Here is a 17,561-nt window from a genome sequence, read left to right as displayed (position 1 = left end):
TCCTGAGTCTTACTCTGTCACCCAGGCTGGAGTGCAGTGGCATAATCTTGGCTCACTGTGACCTCGGCTCACTGCAACCTCTGCCTCCTGGGTTCAAGTGATTCCCCTGACTCAGCCTCACAAGTAGCTGGGATTACAGGCACACCACCATGCCCGATTATTTTTTGTATTTTTAGTAAAGACAGGGTTTCTCCATGTTGGCCAGGCTGGTCTTGAACACTTGACTTCAGGTGATTCACCCACCTCTACATCCCAAAGTGTTGTTATTAAAGGCATGAGCCATTGTACCTAACCTCAATTTTCTTTAAAATTAATAAATCCACCCTAGAGCACTCACTTCCTGACAGTAAAGTCCAGTCCTATTGCTATGCAATTCCTCTTCCTTCCCTCATCAAGCAGAACACATTTCCCTTGCTTGTTTCATTTTATTAAAAACAACTTTAATATGAATAAAAAGTTACAAATAACAGATTCTTCACAAAGAGCAGCAATAGCCAAAGATCACCCTCACTCCCTTTGTCCCTGAAAACAGGCCCTTTTTCCAGACCTATTTTGTCTCACCCTATTCTGAGGCAGGAATTCATTTTTTGCAGGGCAAATCAGGTCTGATCTCAGGGGTCGGGGGAGGAAGAGGGTGACCTTGCAGCAGAGATAACTTTGGCCTTGAACAACGAATGAGGCTCCCAAGGAATGCCAAAGGTAGGGCTGCAAAGGGGCAGATTGAAAGGACTGTCACACAGTGGAGTTCCTCTCCTCTCTACTGTAACAATATTCCTTGCCCTACCTAGGAAGACATTGGCTAAAATGCTGACCCCTAGCATGTCCTGCCCACTTTAAACTCTCACACTTCCAAGGAGAAGTGTTTGTGGTCCAATGCCTCAGCTAAAGTGCTTCAATAATGCATCACAGCTGCAGCAGGAGGGAATCCCTCCTCCTCTTCTTGCTTTTCCCAGAGGAAAGGCAGGCGGCCCACGTCCTTAAAGTCTCCTGGCTGATGAAGGAACTCAGATGGCTGGGAGGTGTCAGCCCAGATATCCACAATCTTGCGCAGGGTGGAGTAGCGTTCTTCCAGCTCTGGCCCCTCAGTCTGCATGAGCAGGTTTGCTAACTCCCTGCTCAGGTCCTGAATCATGTCATTCCGTCCTTGCTTCTCAGGCTGGTCTGTGTTTGCAACTGCACCACGATCCTGGAGCTCCCCATTGGGCCCAAGGAGGTGCTGGTACTTCTTTTGCCACCGGCGGCACACCATGGCTTCCCCAACTGGCTGCTGGCTGGTGTGCAGCAGAGCCAAAATGTGTCGGCATGGCAGGTGGTACCACTGCTGAAAGGAACAGCTGCAGCTACAGCCGTCTTTGCTAACCTGGTGAGAGTCCTCTAGTAGCTGAACATCCACGGAAGAGCCAGCCATGTCCACCAGGTGGGTGGAGTTCTGTACCACCTCCCACTCATTGTGGCACAGCTTGTAGGCTAGTTCGGAGCCACTCTGGTGCAAGGTGTCTAGCATGCCAACCTGAGAGGGCAGCACCTGTGACTGCTGCTGCACATGCACCTGCTGTGGGTCTGGCTTGGTCTCTTCTACAGGGAGCCTGTTGAGGCTCCCTCCGCAGATTCCAAAACCCTTCTTGGACTTCAGTGGCATGCTTGCTGGCCGAGCTCTCTTTAACTTGGGAGGAGCTGTGGGCAAATTCTTCAAGCCTTTGGTATTAAAGAAGTCTATGTAATCCACAAAGCAGAGGATACAGTCCAACAGGGACTGCTGTTCCCGAAAGAGGCTTGACACCTTGCTGGTGACAATGTCTAGGCTGTCCATGTAGGTATTACATGCAAGCAGGCCCTTCCTAACGTGCATGTACCACAGCAGTTCACAGGTGAACCAGTGGGCCTGCAGGAAGTTGAAGAGATCCTCATCTAGCAGGGCCTGGGACATCTGGCAGAGATTTTTCAGGCTGGCTTCGGAAGTGACAAACACGGCCTCCCGCAGGGCTTCCTTCATGAGCCTTTTAAAGGATGGATTTGCTGAGCTACGATGCAACTTCTTCTCTAAGAGTCGGGTTGTGTGGTAGATGGAAAGGAGGATGCGGGCCGCAGGAAAGATCTCCTGCAGGATAGCCCGGTGATGGAATGAAGGGTCCACAAAGACCACCTTGACCTTGGGCCAATCGGAGTTGAACTCTGTGAAGATGCTCAGCATCTTGGCCACAGAGGTGGCTGTCTCGGCCTTGAGCACAGCAAAGTGCACCACGCGACTTTCTCGTTCCTTGTTCTCCACCAAGAAAGCATAGAGGATGTGGCCCTGGGTGTTCTCCACCCGGTGTAGCAAGAGATTCTCTGGGAAGCGGATGAATAGGTCGCTCATCTTACTGCTCTGGAAGCTGAGCCGGTCCAGGTCTTGGCTGTCACCCACACTGAAGGAAGCCATGGAACCCTCATCTACCTTAAGGAAGTTCTTCATCACTTTTGCTATCTTGGCCAGGTCGGAAGGAGTGATGCCTTCCTGCTCTGGCTTTGAGGACACTTGTACCTTATCCAGGCAAAACGATGGCTCCACCAAGGACTTCTCAGCAGTGTCAAGGTCTTTTTTGGTTGTGGGCTGCACAGGCTGGAGTCTCTGCAGGCACATTGTCTTTTGAGATTTGCCAGTGGTGTCTTCTGAAGGACTAGCCACTTTAGAGTCACCATGTATGTGCTGTGTGTTTAGTTCACTGATAAACAGTCTATCTAGTCTCTCGTTGTACTTTAGGAGCAAGTATGCTGGGCACATGTCTGCCTCCCGTGTTCTCTTCCTGTTTGACTGGGTCCGAATACAGACAAATTTCACCTGCACATACCTAGGGAAGGTAGCGGTGACAATGAGAAAGGTGCTGACCACCCCCCACCCCTTATAAAGATAAAACCCTGAAGGGGGCCGGGTGCAGTGGCGAATGCCTATAACCCCAGCACTTTGGGAGGCTGAGGTGCGAGGATCACTTGAGCCCAGGAGCTTGGGACCAGCCTGGGCAAGATGGCGAGACCCTGGCTCTACAAAAAAATTAAAAATCAGCCAGGAGCGGTGGCATGTTCCTGTGGTCCCAGCTATTCAGGAGGCTGAAGAAGAAGGATTGCTTGAGCCTGGGAGGTCAAGCCTGCAGTAAGCCATGTTCATGCCACTGCATTCCAGCCTGGGCAACAGAGTGAGACCCTATCTCAAAAAAACAAACAGAAGAAAAACCCTGTAGGGCCAAGTGTAGTGGTTACCAGCTGTGGTCCCAGCTACTCGGGAGGCTGAGGTTGGAGTACTGCTTGAGCTCAGGAGTTTGAGGCTGCTGTTAGCTATGCTTTTGCCACTGCACTCCAGCCTAAGTAACAGAGCAAGACCCTATCCCTTTTTTTTAAAAAAAGTAAAGGATTTATATATTAATAGAATTAAAGAAAGAAGGAAAGCTGGGTACTCTAACATATGCCTGTAATCCCAGGACTTTGGAAGGCCAAGGTGGGAGGACTGCTTAAGATCACCCTGAGTAAAACAGCAAGAGACTGTCTCTAATTTAAAAAAAAAATTAAAATTAAAAAAACTACCAAATCAGGGCATGTGCTCTCAGGATCTCCTGGGGTTGTATCAGGGGGAAAAACAATAACAGCAACAAATTCCTATGAAGAAGAGATTTACATTAACTCTCCAGTCCCAAAGTTGTCAGCTCTTTCTTTAAGAGCCTCTCCAACTGCAGCTCCCTTCATATGCCTCTATAGCACTTTTAAGCCCCAACTCCATTCTCTCTGTTGCCATTTGTAGCTGCCCACAATTCATGCTGAGGCAGGACACAAGGGCAAATAGACAAGAGGCAGCAGCAGAATGCTCAGCTGGTTACTCCCTGTTTAAAATGTCCCCATCATTTGTGTCTTTTGGAAACTGCTCCTGTCTCTTCCTTCTCGAGATAGCAAAGATAAAAGTGAGGTTCCAAGGACATTGGACTAGATCAATGATTCTCAACTGAACTTTTCTGGGCCTTTTGAGGTTACAGTATGTTTGGTGCTCCTCTTGAAGGGACAAGATTAATGCTCATCTTTCTTTCTTTCTTTTTTTTTGAGACAAAGTCTCGCTTTGTCACCCAGGCTGGAGTGCAGTGATATGATCTTGGCTCACTGAAACCTCCACCTCCAGGGTTCAAATGATTCTTCTGCCTCAGCCCCTTGAGCAGCTGGGACTACAGGCTTGCAGCACTGCACCTGGCTAATTGTTGTATTTTCAGTTGAGACAGGGTTTCTCCATGTTGGCCAGGCTGGTCTCAAATCCCTGACCTCAAGTGATCTGCCCACCTCAGCCTCCCAAAATGCTGGGATTACAGGTTTGAGGCACCGTGCTTGGCCTCTTTCTTTTTTGAGACAAGGTCTTTTTTTTTTTTTTTTTTTTTTTGATACAGAGTCTCACTCTGTCACCAGGCTCTAGGCTGGAGTGCATTGGCACAATCTTGGTTCACTGCAACCTCCACCTCCCAGGTTCAAGCAATTCTCCTGCCTCAGCCACCCGAGTAGCTGGGACTGCAGGCGTGCGACCACCATGCCCAGCTAATTTTTGTATTTTTAGTAGAGACGGGGTTTCACCATGTTGGCCAGGATGGTCTCGATCTCTTGACCTTGTGATCCATCCGCCTCAGCCTCCCAAAGTGCTGGGATTACAGGCTTGAGCCACCATGCCCGGCCAGAGACAAGGTCTTGCTGTTGCCCAGGCTGGGGTCAAACTTCTGGGCTTGAGCAATCCCCCCACCTTAGCCTCCCAAGTAGAAGTGATTACAGGCATGAGCCACTGCCCCTGGCTTCTGCTCATGTTTCATTTAAAGAAAAATGTCCACATCCTAAGAAAATGTGATAACCACTGGGCTAGATAATATTTACAGTCTTTTCTAGCTTCGTCATTCTAGGCTGAAAGTGACGATTCAAAAGAGAGGGTCAGTTAACTTGAGTATCTGTTCTTTTCCTATCTCTATTCAGCCAGTTTCAAGGCCCAAATCAGGTCCCCCTTCTTAGAAAGTCTTTGTGGATACCCTCAAGTCATAGTAATTGCTCCTGCCTCTGAATTCATAGCATTTATTTATAAGGGTTACCAGGTTCTCTGGGTGGCACTGTACCTAGTGGCTAAAGAGGGGTCACTGGAGGCTGACTGGATTTGAATGTTGGCTCTACTACTCATAAACTGTTCAACCTCAGGCAGGTCAATCACCTCTCTGTGTATAGTGTCCTCATCATAAAGTGAGGTAATCTCATTAGGGTTGTTATTAAGATTAAATGAGCCACAGGCAAAATATTTAGTCCAGAGATTGGCTCAGCCTTTTGTTTATGCTAAATACAAATTAGCTGTTATTATCACAGCTTTTATGCCTTGTGACTTTTCTTAGATGTTTATCCAGTGCCTTTCCAGTTGGATGGGGATGTCCTCACGTGTTAGGATGGTTATTCCTCAGGGTAGTCCAAGCACCTAACACAATGCTGTGCCTTTAGCAGGTTCTTATGGATGATGTACTGGATGAATGAATCATGGACCACCAGTGGGTGGGAAGGATCACACCCCTGCCTCCTCAGGGAGTGTCCCAGCCCAAAGACCAGGGGAAGGGAAAAAAATCTCAGCCCCTGGCCTGATGTGGCATAGCCTAGAAGCCCCACCTGCACTTTTCCAAATACTCGAATCCAGTTGGTCCAGTTTGCTCAACCTGTGGGGCAAGCTTAGGAAAACAGGATGTGTGTTTCACAGTAACAGGGTGGAGGGGCTTGGGGCTGAGAGTGTCTGTGCCTATAGTGTGCCCAGTGTGGGGGTAGTGCCAGCTCTAGCTCTGGGCCAGGAAGGGCTGGAGAATTCCAGTAGTATAGTGAGGCCAGCCAGGTGTGACCACTGTTTGATCTCTGCCTGTCTCTCCAGCCTTGTTTCCATCGCCTTGTTTTTTGTGTCCTAGAAATGCCTACAACTTTGTGTATTCACCATGCTGTCTCCCCTTTGTGCATATTTGCCCCTTTGTCTGTAATTCCTTTCCTACCTTCCCTCCTCTCAAAGCTTGCTCATCCTCCAGGACTACATGCACCCATTATCTTTTCTAGGAAGCCTTCCTCCAGCCTTTAATTGGGCACTACCCTTCTGCTGACTCAACATCTTAGCCTAACTCTAGCTTATCAAGTTATATTGACTTTATGTGCATCGAGTGCACATTTGTTGAGCTATTCCAAAGAAAGATACTAGTGAGTGCCAACCACAAAGCTCTTTGTACCATTCCTGGCTCCATTTATGTCTGCCCCTCCCAGGGTGGGAAACTGGATGTTCTTTATGATTCTTCTTTCTCACCTACATCCAGTATGTTAACAAGTCTTTTAATTCTTCCCTTCCACTGCTATGTGTATTGATAATTTATTATATATTGGGCTATATTAAGCCCTTAATGTGCATCATTTTATACCAGGAAAAGGATTCTATTATCATCTAATTTTACAGATGGGAAAATAAGCTTAAAGAGGTTCTCAAGGATGAGAATCTGGGATTTAATCCTCCAGCTAAGACCTGGGGACGTGGGATTTGTACTGCTTGCCTGTCTGCAGTCTGACTCAGTAACCATTATGCTGCCTGTCTTCCTTCAAAATATTTCTCCTTTCTCTGAATTCACATTTTCACCCTCCTCATCTTGACTCCCAACACATTGGTTAGGTTCAAAACTTTCTTAAGGATCTCTAAATATACTGTTCTTTTTTATTTTTTTGAGACAGAGATTTGCTCTGTCACCTAGGCTGGAGTCCAGGTGGCGTGATGTTGTCTCACTGCAACCTCTGCCTCCTGGGTTCAAGCTATTCTCTTGCCTCAGCCTCCTGACTAGCTGGGATTACAGGTGCCTGCCACCATGGCTGGCTAATTTTTTTTTTTCTTTCTTTTTTAGCAGAGATGGGATTTCACTCCTGTGTAATCTCTCCCTGACTAGACTTTGAGAGTAGAGACTATCCATCTGTAGCCTTTTGAACAACTCGTATAGTGTTTGGTATAAAGAACTCAGTAAATGTTTGAAATTAAACAAATGACTTGTCCAAAGTTGTAGTCAGTAAGAGTAATAGTGCTAGGACTAGAAGCCAAGTCTTCTAAGAGAATTCTTAGAATTGATCTTCCTACTATACTGCTTATGTTACAGAAAGAACTTTTTATGCCTCAGTCATTCATACAGGTGACATTCACAGAGCATCTGGTATATGCCAGGCACAGTGCCAGACACTGGGGACACCACTGGCGCCTTTACCTCTGTAGTTACAATAGAAAAACACAGGCCGGGACGGGCGCGGTGGCTCAAGCCTGTAATCCCAGCACTTTGGGAGGCCGAGGCGGGTGGATCACGAGATCAAGAGATCAAGACCATCCTGGTCAACATGGTGAAACCCCGTCTCTACTAAAAATACAAAAAATTAGCTGGGCATGGTGGCGTGTGCCTATAATCCCAGCTACTCAGGAGGCTGAGGCAGGAGAATTGCCTGAACTCAGGAGGCAGAGGTTGCGTTGAGCCGAGATCGTGCCATTGCACTTGAGCCTGGGTAACAAGAGTGAAATTCTGTCTCAAAAAAAAAAAAAGAAAAAGAAAAAAAGAAAAACACAAACACCTACAGAGTAGGTTGGAAGGAAGCAAGACTGGCTGACTCCTTCCAGATCCTGGTTAAGTGCTCTTAGATATAAGCACTAAAGGAGATTCAGAACAATATAATAAAATCTTGTCCCGACCTTGAAGGGAGTTTATGCCTTTACCAGGGAAACAGAAATAAGTTCAGATAAATAAAACTATGGTGCTCAATGAATTCTTCCCAAAGATTTCTGTGCTTCAATGCAAGTTATATCTTAATAGAAGATTAAGGGAAACAGAAAGAAATAACTTCAACTTAGCACCAATTAAGTTTGGAATTCAGGATGCAAACAAGAACAGTTTGCATCATTAATTCCAGTAGCTGGGCTTACACCTGTAATCCCAGCATTTTGGGAGGCAGAGGCGGGTGGATCACTTGAAGCCAAGAGTTCAAGACCAGCCTGGCCAACATGGAGAAACCCCGTCTCTACTAAAAATACAAAAAAGTAGTCGGGCATGGTGGTACACACCTGTCATCTCAGCTACTTGGGCGGCTGAGGCAGGAGAATCACTTGAACCCAGGAGGCAGAGGTTGCAGTGAGTTAAGATCATGCTACTGCACTCCAGCCTGGGCGACAGAGTGAGACTGTCTCAAAAAAGTTAAAAAAAGCCGGGCACGGTGGCTCAAGCCTGTAATCCCAGCACTTTGGGAGGCCAAGGCGGGTGGATCACGAGGTCAAGAGATCAAGACCATCCTGGACAACATGGTGAAACCCCGTCTCTACTAAAAATACAAAAAATTAGCTGGGCATGGTGGCGCGTGCCTGTAATCCCAGCTACTCAGGAGGCTGAGGCTGGAGAATTGCCTGAACCCAGGAGGCGGAGGTTGCGGTGAGCGGAGATCGCGCCATTGCACTCCAGCCTGGGTAACAAAAAGTGAAACTCCGTCTCAAAAAAAAAAAAAAAAGTTAAAAAAAAAAACAAAGAAATTCCACTTAGCTGTATGACCTTGGACAAGTCACTTCACTTCCTCTAAGCTCCTAATTTCTTATCTATGTATATATGGAAATAGCAATATGAATAATCAGTACCACTTAAAGTGAATTAATTTAAAAGGCTATGACAGGAATTGTTGGTTGCCAACTCAACATCCTCTGTCCCTTCCTTACTATTTTCTTCGGTTATCATTCCTCCCCCACACAGCTACGTTTTTCAGGGCTCGTCTAAGCCAATTAAGGTAATCTTATTAGGAATGGGCATGGATATTGGCCCAATTCTGGGCAAAGAAATTTGATAGGCAATCGGCAGGAAATCAAGGAAGCCTTTTGTTTGAGACGAAGTCTCACTATGTTGCCCAGGCTGGAGGGCAGTGATGCAATCTCAGCTCACTGCAACCTCCGCCTCCAGGGTTCAAGCGATTCTCCTGCCTCAGCCTCCCGAGTAGCTGAGATTACAGGCACGTGCCACCAGGCCCAGCTAATTTTTGTATTTTTAGTAGAGGCGGCGTTTCACCATGTTGGCCAGGCTGGTCTCGAACGTCTGACCTCGTGATCTACCCACCTTCGCCTCCCAAAGTGCTGGGATTATAGGCGTGAGCCACCGTGCCCCAGCAAGAAAGGCTTTTTCTTCTGGATGTGACTCCTGCATTTGTGCCACGTGGGGAGCCTTCCTAAGGACAAAGCTAAGACCCGAACATGGCAGAGTGGAAAGGTGTAGAGTCCAGGCTATTGAGACAATGACCTTTGGAGGCCCACCTCTGGGCTTCCAAGTATCTGCAATTTATAAGCCATTTTGAGTCAGGGTTTTAGCTAATTGCAGCCAAAAACATACCCAGAAACATTTCTTTTCTTTTTTTTTGAGACGGTGTTTCGCTCTTGTTGCCCAGGCTGAAGTGCAGGGGCATGATCTCGGCTCACAGCAACCCCTGCCTCCCAAGTTCAAGCGATTCTCCTGCCTCAGTTTCCCGAGTAGCTGGGGTTACATGGGACAACATGGTGAAACCCCGTCTCTACTAAAAATACAAAAATTAGCTGGATTCGGTGGCACATGCTATAATCTCAGCTACTCAGGAGGCTGAGGTTGCAGTGAGCCGAGATCCTGCCACTTCACTCCAGCCTGGGCATGAGAGCGAGACTCTGCCTCAAAAAAAAAAAAAAAAATTCCCCTTTGGGAGGCCGAGGCGGGTGGATCACGAGGTCAAGAGATCGAGATCATCCTGGTCAACATGGTGAAACCCCGTCTCTCCTAAAAATACAAAAAATTAGCTGGGCATGGTGACGCTTGCCTGTAATCCCAGCTACTCAGGAGGCTGAGGAAGGAGAATTGCTTGAACCCAGGAGGCGGAGGTTGTGGTGAGCCGAGATGGCGCCATTGCACTCCAGCCTGGGTAACAAGAGCGAAACTCCGTCTCAAAAAAAAAAAAAAAATTCCCAAACACCATACTTCATTTCCTGTCTCACTTTTGCAACATACAAAGGATGGTTTTGCCAAAATATTTCTGAGCTTTACTAAGTTTCCCAAGGGCTTAATTTTTTTGCTAGGCAAGTCCTCTACTTTTCAAGTTTCTATCATCTCATTGTCCTTGTTGATTTCCCTTCTTCCTTTGTTAACTGGTATAAAGCCGAAAGTTTTCTATCATCACTTTCAGGGATTTCACCTAGTCCTGCAACTTTTGAGAGATGTGCCATTTCAGTCTGCAGTCAGTGTTACTTGCATTTGCATTACCTTGATGCTTATGGTATTTCTTTGTCAGCCAGAAATTGATTACCAAACATCTTAATGGGACTGGCAGGGATAAGCAGAGGGATGGTTAAGTAGTGACTAATTTTATAAGTAGTTAGCAAGATTTTTGTGTGATGACTTTTGCTTTTCTATATAACCTTGTGACTATGAATACTTGGATAATGAAAACTCTGATAACAAGGGTCCTGCCAAAGGCGCGGTAGGATTAAATGAGACAATGCCTGTCAAGTTCCTAGCAGAGAAGGGAATGAGCTCCCACAAAGTGTTTATAAATGGAGGCTGTTAACCTGAACAGCAATGGAGAGAGACATTTGAGTTCTTCATAGTGTAAGAAACATCCCCTAAATGGCGTAACAAAAAGAAAAACTGACAGAAAAATGTGAGAGGGGGAAACTGAGCGTAAAGTCACAGACTCTTCCCAGTTGATAGCGCTCTTCAAGAAAAATGAAAATGAAGGCCACATTTAGATATACTCCAAGGCCAACTGCCCACAGCCACATAGCCAGAATTTAAGATATCCTGAGTCCCTGAAATGCTAGCTCTAATCAATCATAAACAAAACACAAAGCTTTACGTCCTTGTCAGCATGATTCAGTAAAATTAAAGGAATCAGTTATAGACAAAACACTGTGAACAGCTCTACTGGCTGTAAACAGATGTTAATGTATAACAGCCAATAACAAAAAAGGTCAAAATACTTCCTCCCTTAGGCTTTATTAACACTGCCCTCACTACAGTGACTGGAGCTTACCAATCTCCAACTGTTCTTTTGTGTGCATAATAAAAATGTTTCTAACTTGACCTGATTTTATTTTTGATATGAACTTTTAGTCATTTAGTGGTAATACCCAGAGTACATTTCTTTGACTCTCTTTCAAATGAGGACTACTTTCTATTGTATGCTATAGTTACAGCTTCAGCAAACACTGAGCACTGTTTTAGCTGTTACAAGCATTTTCCTTTTCTTTTTTTCTTTCTTTCTCTTTTTTTTTTTTTTTCCTTTTTGAGACAGGGTATGGCTCTGTTGCTCAGGTTAGAGTGCAGTGGTGAAAACATGGCTCATTGTAGCTTCAAACTCCTGGGCTCAAGTGATTCTCCAGCCTCAGCCTCCTGAGTAGCTGGGACCACAAGAGCATGCCACCACGACCAGTTTAATTTATTTTATTTTTTGTAGAAGTGGGGTCTCGCCATGTTGCCCAGGCTGGTCTCGAACTCCTGGGCTCAAGCAATCCTCCCACCTTGGTCTCCCAAGTGCTGGGATCACAGGCCTGTGAGCCACTGTCCTTAGCCTGAATTTTCTTATCGCCACATCCTTCTCATTTTGTAAATGATAAAACTGTGTCAGGAGGTTAAGTTTTGCCCAAGATCAAGAGCAGAAGTGCTCTCTTTTACTCCAGAGCTCTTCCTTTTAACCATTAGCTCTGCCTTTTAACTGTTCCTGACAACCAGAATAAGTGGCACCATCACCCCTCCACACAGCACCCTGGGTTTGTCCTTTGGAGCTCTACTACCACTTTAAAGAAGTTATTATTTCTATGATTATAGATTAGTATTTATCTCCACAAGAGTAGAGATTCAGTTTATCTTTTTCAACAACGTATCTCCAGACACTAGCATGAAGCAAATTTTCAGTAAACAACTGAAAAAAAAAAAAAAAAATCAAAGAAACCATGAAAATAAAATCAGTTAAACTGCCCATACAGTGAAATAATTTCCAAGATATATTGATAGGTCAGAAAGGCCAGGTACAGAAGGCTATGTCTAAATAGTATGCTGCCACCTGCGTTAAAACAACAAAAAGATCTATATGCATATACAAGACATGTTTGTTCAGCCTTAGTGTCTCTCAGGAAGGTAATGCTGATTGCCTCTATGTAATACAGTGGGCCGGGCACAGCGGCTCATGCCTGTAATCCTAGAACTTTGGGAGATGGAGGAGGGAGAATCACTGGAGCCTAGGAATTCAGTATCAGCTTGGGCAACATAGTGAGACCTCGTCCCTATGAAAATAAATAAATAAATTAATTAAATAGGCTGGGTGCAGTGGCTCCCAGCTGTAATCCTAGCCCTTTCAGAGGCCGATACGGGTAAATCACTTGAGGTCAGGAGTTCAACACCAGCCTAACCAACATGGCAAAACCCTGCCTCTCCTAAAAATGTAACAGCCAGGCATGGTGGTGCAAGCCTATGGTCCCACCTACTTGTGAGACTGAGGCAGGAGAATCACTTGTACCTGGGAGGCAGAGGTTGCAGTGAGCTGAGATCGTGCCACTGCACTCCATCCTGGGTGACAGAGGAAGACTCCATCTCAAAATAAATAAATAAATAAATACGTAAATAAATTTAAAAAATGAAATAAACAGATTTTTAAAATGCAGTGGAAGTGACCCTTTTAGTCTCTTCTGTACTGTTTGAAAAACAATTGAATTAGCTGGGCATGGTGGTGTGTGCCTGTAATCCCAGCTACTCAGGAGGCTGAGGCAGGAGAATAGCCTGAACCCAGGAGGCGGAGGTTGCGGTGAGCCGAGATCCCGCCATTGCACTCCAGCCTGGGCAACAAGAGCGAAACTCCGTCTCAAAAAAAAAAAAAAGAAAAGAAAAAAAGAAAAACAATTGATTATGTTAATCACTCAAAAACAAAAACACTCTTTATTTATTTTATTTTGAGACAGAGTCTCCCTGTGCTGCCCAGGCTGGAGTGCAGTGGCATGATCTCGGCTCACTGCAACCTCTGCCTCCTTGGGTTCAAGTGTTTGAATTCCACCTGGCCCAAAAACACTTTTAAAATTACTCACCTTCAAAAACAAAAATAGGTTCAGCATGGTGGCTCACATCTGTAATCCCAGCACTTTGGGAGGCCAAGGCAGGAGGACAGCTTGAGAACAGGTGTTTGAAATCAGCCTGGGCAACATAGCAAGATCCTATCTCTAACAAACTTTTTTAAAAAAAATTAGCCTGGCGTGAGGGTACACGTCTGTAGTCCTAGCCACTTGGGAGGCTGAGGTAGTAAGATTACTTGAGGCCAGGATTTCAAGGTTATGGTGAACTATGATCCTCCCACTGTACTTTAGCCTGGGCAGTAGAGCGAGACCTTGTCTCTTAAAACAAACAAAACAAACCCCAACACACCAATCTGATTATCAATCTTCCAATTTCCTTTCCTGCTGCTCCAGCATAAATCCTTCCTTCTAGCTAAGGAGGTGTCTCCTCATGGCTTTCGTATATGCATGCAAACATACATCACTGCTCTCCCCCCCTTTTTTTCTTTTTGAGACAGGATCTTACTCTGCTGCTCAGGCTAGAGTGCAGTGTACAGTAGTGTCATCATAGCTCACCGCAACCTGAAACTCCTGAGCTCAAGCAATTCCCCTGCCTCAGCTTCCAGAGTAGCTGGTACTACAGGCACACACCACTACGCCTGGCTACTTTTTGTATTTTTTGTAGAGATGGAGTTTTGGCATGTTGCCCAGGCTGGTCTAGAACTACTGGCCTCAAGTCATCTGTCTGCCTTAGCCTACCAAAGTGCTGGGATTACAGGTGTGAGCCACCATGCCTGGCTCCTAATTTTTAAATTTTTTTTTTTGTGGAGATAGGGATCTCATTTTCTTGCCCAGGCTGGTCTCAAACTCTTGGTTTCAAGCAATCTTCCTGTCTCAGCCTCCCAAAGTATTAGGATTTCAGGTATGAGCCATGGTGCCTGGCCCATCACTGTTTTCCAATAGAAGTACACCATGTTTCTATCTGCACTGACTCACACCATTTTTCCCTCCAGGATATTAATCTTCTTGTGGCAGGCAGAATGTTTCCTTGAAGATGTCCTTGTCCTAATCCTAGAATCTGTGAATATATTAGGTTACACAGCAAAGGAGAATTAGGTTGCAGATAGAATTAAGGTTGCTATCAGCTGACTTCAAAATAGGGAAATTGTCTGGGATTATCTGGGTGGGCCCAATATAATCACAAGGATCCTTAAAAGTTGAAGAGGGAGGCAAAAGAGGGAGTCAGAGACGTGATGACAGAAGCAAGGTCAGAATGATGTGATGACTCAACCTGCTACTACTGGCTTTGAAGATAGAGGAAGGGGGACACAAGCCGAGGTGTGTTGGACAGCCTCTAGGAGGTGACAAAGGAAAGGAAAGGGATTCTTCCTCAGGGTCTCCAGAAATGCAGCCCTGCAGACATCTTGATTTAGCCTGGTAAGTCCTGTGTCTGACTTCTAACCTAAATAACTCTAAGATAATAAATTTGTTTTGCTTTGCACCACTAAAACCTCGTAATTTGCTAGAGTGGCAAATAGAAAACCAATACACCTCTGACAGCTCTCCATCTTTGGGGACCCAGCTCAAGCCTCCCTTTCACTCTTACGTCTCTAGCTTGCAGCGACTTTTCTCTTCTGAGTTCCTACAGCACCTATTTCCCTGAATCACATTGTTAGCACTTAATAACTCACTCATTCAATAATTATTTAATGTCTGCTATGGACCACACTGTGGCTAGACACTGGGGATGGTCTTCCCGAAGGGTGTTTAGGAGCAATTATAATAATTATTATTATTTTTGTATTCCTCTCATTACTTAGCAAGATCCTACCCATAAAGGACAAGGTCCAAACACCTCACAATGGTATCTAAAGACCCTTAGACTACAAGTGACTTCACCTCCTGCCAAACGTGGGATCCCTCGCTGTTTCTCTAACATGCTACTTTCTTTCATGTATCCTTGTCTTTCCTCCTGCAGGTCCTTCTGCACAGCAACTTCTGGTCAAATGCCTCCATGCTACTCAGTAATCAACCACAATTCTACTCTAGCATTCTACATTCATTCACAGCCCAGAGAAACCATTAATTCCAGTGAGAAGACTTTCCCCACCTTCCAGGTCATTTGTCACTTCTTTCTCTGTACATTTCCTCTTTTTTTTTGAGGCGGAGTCTCACTCTGTCACCCAGGCTGGAGTGCAGTGGTGTGATCTTGGCTCACTGCAACCTCCACCTCCCGGGTTCAAGCAATTCTCCTGCCTCAGCCTCCTGAGTAGCTGGGACTGCAGGCACATGCCAACATGTCCTGCTAATTTTTTCACCATATTGGCCAGTCTGGTCTCGAACTCCTGACCTCATGATCCACCCGCCTCAGCCTCCCAAAGAGCTGGGATTATAGGAGTGAGCCACTGTGCCCAGTCGTTTTTTTTTTTTTTTTTTTGCACATTCCTTTTAAAGCATTTATCACATGCAAGTTTGCTTGAGTTCAAGTTTATTCTAGCTCCCTAGGGAGAGTTTGAACACTTATTCATCTTTATGTCATCTATACCCAGCATGGCACTGGACTTCAGAATAGTAGAAAGAATATAGCCTGGCTCTCTAATTGAGGAGCTTTAGCCAAGCATCTCAATCCAACTCTCAAACTCAGGTATGCTTTAACTCTGAGTTGGCCCACATGCTCTGAGTTAAAATTTGAATAGATACTCAATTTTAATTTTATTTTCTCTATTTTCTTTTTTTTTTTTTTAACTTAAGAACTGTGGTTCAGAAGGATCAATGTTTATTTTTTTACTTACTTATTGTTTTTTAGAGATGGGGTTTCACAATATTGGTCAGACTGGTTTCGAACTCCTGACCTCATGATATGCCCGCCTTTGCCTCCTAAAGTGCTAGGATTACAGGCATCAGCCACCATGCCCGGCGATATTCAATTTTTTTAAATGGAAAAATACACATAAAGTATGGATTTCTGACAACTCTTGACCAAAATTCTGGCAACACTAGATCTTTATTTTCACATGGCAGCAATCAGCTGGAGCCGATTCGATGGCATCTGCTCTCCATTTTGCCCAATTCACACTTCTGTCCTCCCTAGCACAAAGACCTGGTGTTGGTTGCTATTTCATCATTCTTTTTCTTAAAGTAAAGTTCAAAGTTAAAACTTTCTTACATAGGTAGTTTCGCCTAAACCCTGAAGGTATTTGAGTTTTCAACCTCTGTCTTAACATCTAAGCCTGACTTCTCATCTGTCAAATCTTCTCATCTGTCGAATGGGAAAAAAATAACATTTATCTACAATTCTGAAAAAAAAGCCCTGTAGGGTAAAGCATGCATAAAGCAGAGAACACTGCCTGGCACATGGAAAGTGTTTGAAAACGGTTAATATAAGGAGCTCAAAAACCATTTACAAAATGAATGAATAGGCCAGCGCTGTGGCTCATGCCTGTAATCCCAATACTTTGAGACGCTGAAAGATCGCTTGAGTCCAGGAGTTTGGGAACAGCCTGGACAACGTAACAAGACCCAGTCTCTACAAAAATAAAAAAATTTGGCCAGGCATGGTGGCATGCACCTCTAGTCCCACTACTTGGGAGGCTGAGGTGGGAGGATCGCTTGAGTCCAGCAGTTGAAGGCTTCAGTGAGATATGATCGTGCCACTGCACTCTAGTTTGGGGGACAGAGACCCTGTTTCAAAAAATGTATAAAAACTAAAAACTGAATGAATGAATGAATGAACGAATGAATGAACGAACATTCAAATGACCATGTGACTGTTTTGTAAAGAGGAGACTGAAGAAGGAAATTATCGCCAAGGTGTTTTTATCCGTTTATGAAGGCCATACTTTGTGTTTGGGTTACTGCAGCTTCTCAAAACAATATGGGAGAAATTGCAGTTATAAATTCTATAAAAGCCTGTGAATGGAGTGAAAGGGAAGTGGGTGGTCAAAAAGCGATAGCCGTGGAGGCTTAGCTCTCTTCACAAGGCACACAGCAGGTGCTCAGTGAGTGCCTGTTGAATGAATGGCCACGCAGCCCAGTGCCAGCCAATGCATCCCCTCCTCCTCCAGGCAGCCCTCCGGAGGTCCAGCCTCCTCCCCACCCTCCTGCCCCGCCCCACCCCGCCGTGCCCGCCCTTACAGGATGTCCTCGCGGATGGAGGTGCCATGGTTGAGGTTGTGGAAGCGGACGGAGACGCAGTCCCTGAGAATGAAGGAGCACCTGTTCTCCCTTTTGTAGGCGCTGAAGCACTCCTTGAAGTCCTCATAGGTCTTGAAGCAGCTGCCCAGCTCCATGGCCGCCCCCACAACCCACACTAAGGGCTGGTCCCAGCCCGGGCCCAATTATCACAACAGGGGTCAAAGGTCACACTATGAGGGTTTACAGGCTGTCGTGGGCCCAAAACGCCTTAAGGGTCCGCCCCAACTGGGTGGCCTATTCTGGAACTCAGGAGGAATCCTAGGACTGACCGCATTACAAGACGAAGCGGGTGTCTTTGCTATCTGACAGGGGAAAT

General features: G+C 45.5%; 1 protein-coding gene across 1 annotated transcript; it reads right to left on the bottom strand.

The window, feature by feature from the left end:
* Positions 1–157: 157 nt before the first annotated feature.
* On the bottom strand, positions 158–17,560 carry ZSWIM3 (zinc finger SWIM-type containing 3). Its single transcript, XM_003936457.3, has 2 exons — positions 17,186–17,560; positions 158–2,828 (listed from the first exon to the last, which is right to left on the bottom strand). Exons 1-2 carry the CDS (start codon positions 17,338–17,340, stop codon positions 893–895), a joined length of 2,091 nt encoding a protein of 696 aa, XP_003936506.2. The 5' UTR covers positions 17,341–17,560; the 3' UTR covers positions 158–892.
* Position 17,561: the final 1 nt, after the last annotated feature.

This window comes from Saimiri boliviensis, chromosome 9 (assembly GCF_048565385.1).
Source record: "Saimiri boliviensis isolate mSaiBol1 chromosome 9, mSaiBol1.pri, whole genome shotgun sequence".
Lineage (NCBI taxonomy): Eukaryota > Metazoa > Chordata > Mammalia > Primates > Cebidae > Saimiri > Saimiri boliviensis.
The sequence above is the reverse complement of the archived record's forward strand: the minus strand, read 5'-3'. Positions and strand labels throughout refer to the sequence as shown.

Bases quoted from the DNA above. Each gene is read 5' to 3' on its own strand.
- ZSWIM3 (XM_003936457.3), bottom strand. From the start codon at position 17,340: ATGGAGCTGGGCAGCTGCTTCAAGACCTATGAGGACTTCAAGGAGTGC. The intron at 2,829-17,185 runs GTAAGGGCGGGC...TACCTTCCCTAG, and splicing joins TCCATCCGCGAGGACATCCT to GTATGTGCAGGTGAAATTTG.